The sequence below is a fragment of the Grammomys surdaster genome, unplaced genomic scaffold (assembly GCF_004785775.1).
Source record: "Grammomys surdaster isolate TR1022 unplaced genomic scaffold, NIH_TR_1.0 120571, whole genome shotgun sequence".
In the NCBI taxonomy this organism is placed as follows: Eukaryota; Metazoa; Chordata; class Mammalia; order Rodentia; family Muridae; genus Grammomys; species Grammomys surdaster.
Genome location: NW_021616464.1, coordinates 1 through 2,420, shown reverse-complemented (window position 1 = coordinate 2,420; position 2,420 = coordinate 1). Strand labels below are relative to the sequence as shown.

At 48.6% G+C, this 2,420-nt stretch overlaps 1 protein-coding gene across 1 annotated transcript; it reads left to right on the top strand.

Annotated features, from left to right (window-relative positions):
- Positions 1-93: 93 nt before the first annotated feature.
- On the top strand, positions 94-1,034 carry LOC114635968 (cytochrome P450 11B1, mitochondrial-like; the record flags this gene model as incomplete). The annotated part of the gene is made up of 3 exons (XM_028784304.1): positions 94-293; positions 423-626; positions 883-1,034. Coding segments are annotated over 3 exons (556 nt in total), but the record flags the coding sequence as incomplete, so codon positions are not given.
- Positions 1,035-2,420: the final 1,386 nt, after the last annotated feature.

Here is a 2,420-nt window from a genome sequence, read left to right as displayed (position 1 = left end):
TTTCTTGTCTTTAATTTGTTTGAGAGTCAGGAAGATGAATAAGCCTGGGGACTTCCTTTGGAGGTGTCTGTAGCTTTGCTCTGTGTCCTGCAGAAATGGACCAGAATGGCGTTTCAACCGACTGCAGCTTAACCCAAATGTGCTGTCACCAAAAGCCGTTCAAAATTTTGTCCCTTTAGTGGATATGATAGCAAGGGACTTTGCGGATAACCTGAAGAAGAAAATGCTGGAGAATTTCCATGGAAGCTTCTCTTTGGACATTCAGTCCAATATATTCAACTATACCATAGAAGGTGTGTGGTCTGGGGAACAGTCCAGCTTGAGGGAGACAGGAATGGCAGAGACCAAGAAGGAGGAAACAATATTGAGAGCAGTGGCTGCCTTGGTTCAGTGAATAATCAGTGATAATATTCTCTCTGCAGCCAGCCACTTTGTTATTTTTGGAGAGCGGCTGGGTCTCCTTGGCCATGACCTGAGCCCTGGCAGCCTGAAGTTCATCCATGCCTTGCATTCTATGTTCAAGTCCACCACACAGCTCATGTTCTTGCCCAGGAGCCTGACTCGATGGACAAGTACCCGGGTGTGGAAAGAAAACTTTGAGTCCTGGGATTTTATCTGTGAATACGGTAAGGACCACTACCTTGAGCAGCGAGCCCATGGGCAGGGGACGATGGTCACATGATTCCCAATTACCTTCATTTACTTCAAAGAGCTGTGGCTGCTTAAGGCCCTTCCTGTCATTTCACAGTGTCTTTAGGATTGTATAACCCAGCAATGGTGGTACAGCAGCAGGAAGACTCGGGTGGTAGGGACATAACAGTTGGGGGATGAAGCAGAGGTCTACCCCAAGATTATGACTCCATGCTTTCTCTTCTTCTACAGTCGAAAAATCTATCAAGAATGTGTATCAAGAGCTGGCAGAGGGTCGCCCACAGACTTGGAACATCCTAGGAGAGGTGGTAGCAGAGAGTACTCTGTCAATGGATGCCATCCAGGCCAACTCAATGGAACTTATTGCTGGAAGTACTGACACGGTCAGGGTTCCATGGAACATGAATCCCATACTGACAGCCCAGAGTGTTTCCCCAAAGCATAGTCACTCACAGGTCCTCCCTCACTGGGGCCATCAATTACTACCTCTCCATTGTGCTCATTTGCTGTGAAGCTAGTGAAATGTCAGAGCAAAGGGAAAAGGGTAACCTGACTAGACAGTATGTAGGCAAGGCCTGAACATCCAAGTTCCAGGCACAAGTCAGTTTAGCTAAAACCTGACAGGCAGCAGCCTACCCCTCATTTCCTCTAATGCATGAGCATGCTGTGGGCCTAGAAAGATAGTGAGTGGCTCCAGGTCAGTGTGGACTTGAGGCAGATCCAAGGAAAGACAAGGCCAAGGGAGTGATAAGCAACCAGGCTACCCACTGGTGCAGAAGGGAGAAGATGGCATTGTAATTCAGTAGGGAATATAGGCCCAGATGCAAGCTTCCTGCCTGTCAAAGGATCCTTCTCCCAGGGTCTATCCTGGGCTAGGCTTCTTGATTAGAAACAGAGGCCTCGAGTTCTAGAGAAGAAAGAGTAAGAACAGAAGCCACGATGTTCCTACCATGGAGTAGTACTTGAGAGAGTACCTCTGGGATTGAGAAGTCAGAGGCATGGGAGCAATGCAGACAGAGATCAGAGAGCCCATGAAAGTGAGTCTGACAAGCCAGAATTGTATGCATACACTCCATGGCTCGCTAAGGCAGCAAGTTACCTGAAGCAGGGATACAGGACCAGATGAGGGCAACAAGAATCTGGGTCCCATTAGGAAGGGCCCTGTACCATGTCTTAGGCCAATCAGGCAGCATAAACTCAGGCTGATTATGTCCAATGTACAGCATGGAAACAGACTTGTGATGAGAGAGAGAGAGAGAGAGAGAGAGAGAGAGAGAGAGAGAGAGAGAGAGAGAGAGAGAGCGCGCGCTAAGAGACTGCTTTTGTGGACCGTGCCATTGGAAGAGGTATTTTGGATCTAGAGGCTCATGGCTTACACAGGACAGGAGGGGTCAATGTGAAGAGTTGTAACCAATTAGAGGTTTGATCAATAAGGTCAATTCCAAGGGGCATGTGGAAGGCCAGTGCAAATCAGGGATTGGGGAAGGTAGAAATGAATGACATGGAGTCCATCTCAGTGGGTCAGGTCTAGAGCACAAAACTCTGAAATTGCTGAGGTGTTGGCTAGGAATACCATGTCAGGGATATTTTTCTATCAGATGTAGGGCAAGGAGTTCAAGTGAACATTAGAGGGGATCAGAGCCCCCAGGGTCCCACCTTGCTATGTCCCTGCACTTCCCCTAGGGAAGGGCATCTTTTGTAGTAGCGATGCCCTTGGGGAGGGTGTCTGAGACTGCTCTCTGGCTCCTACAGACAGCAATCCCCCTGGT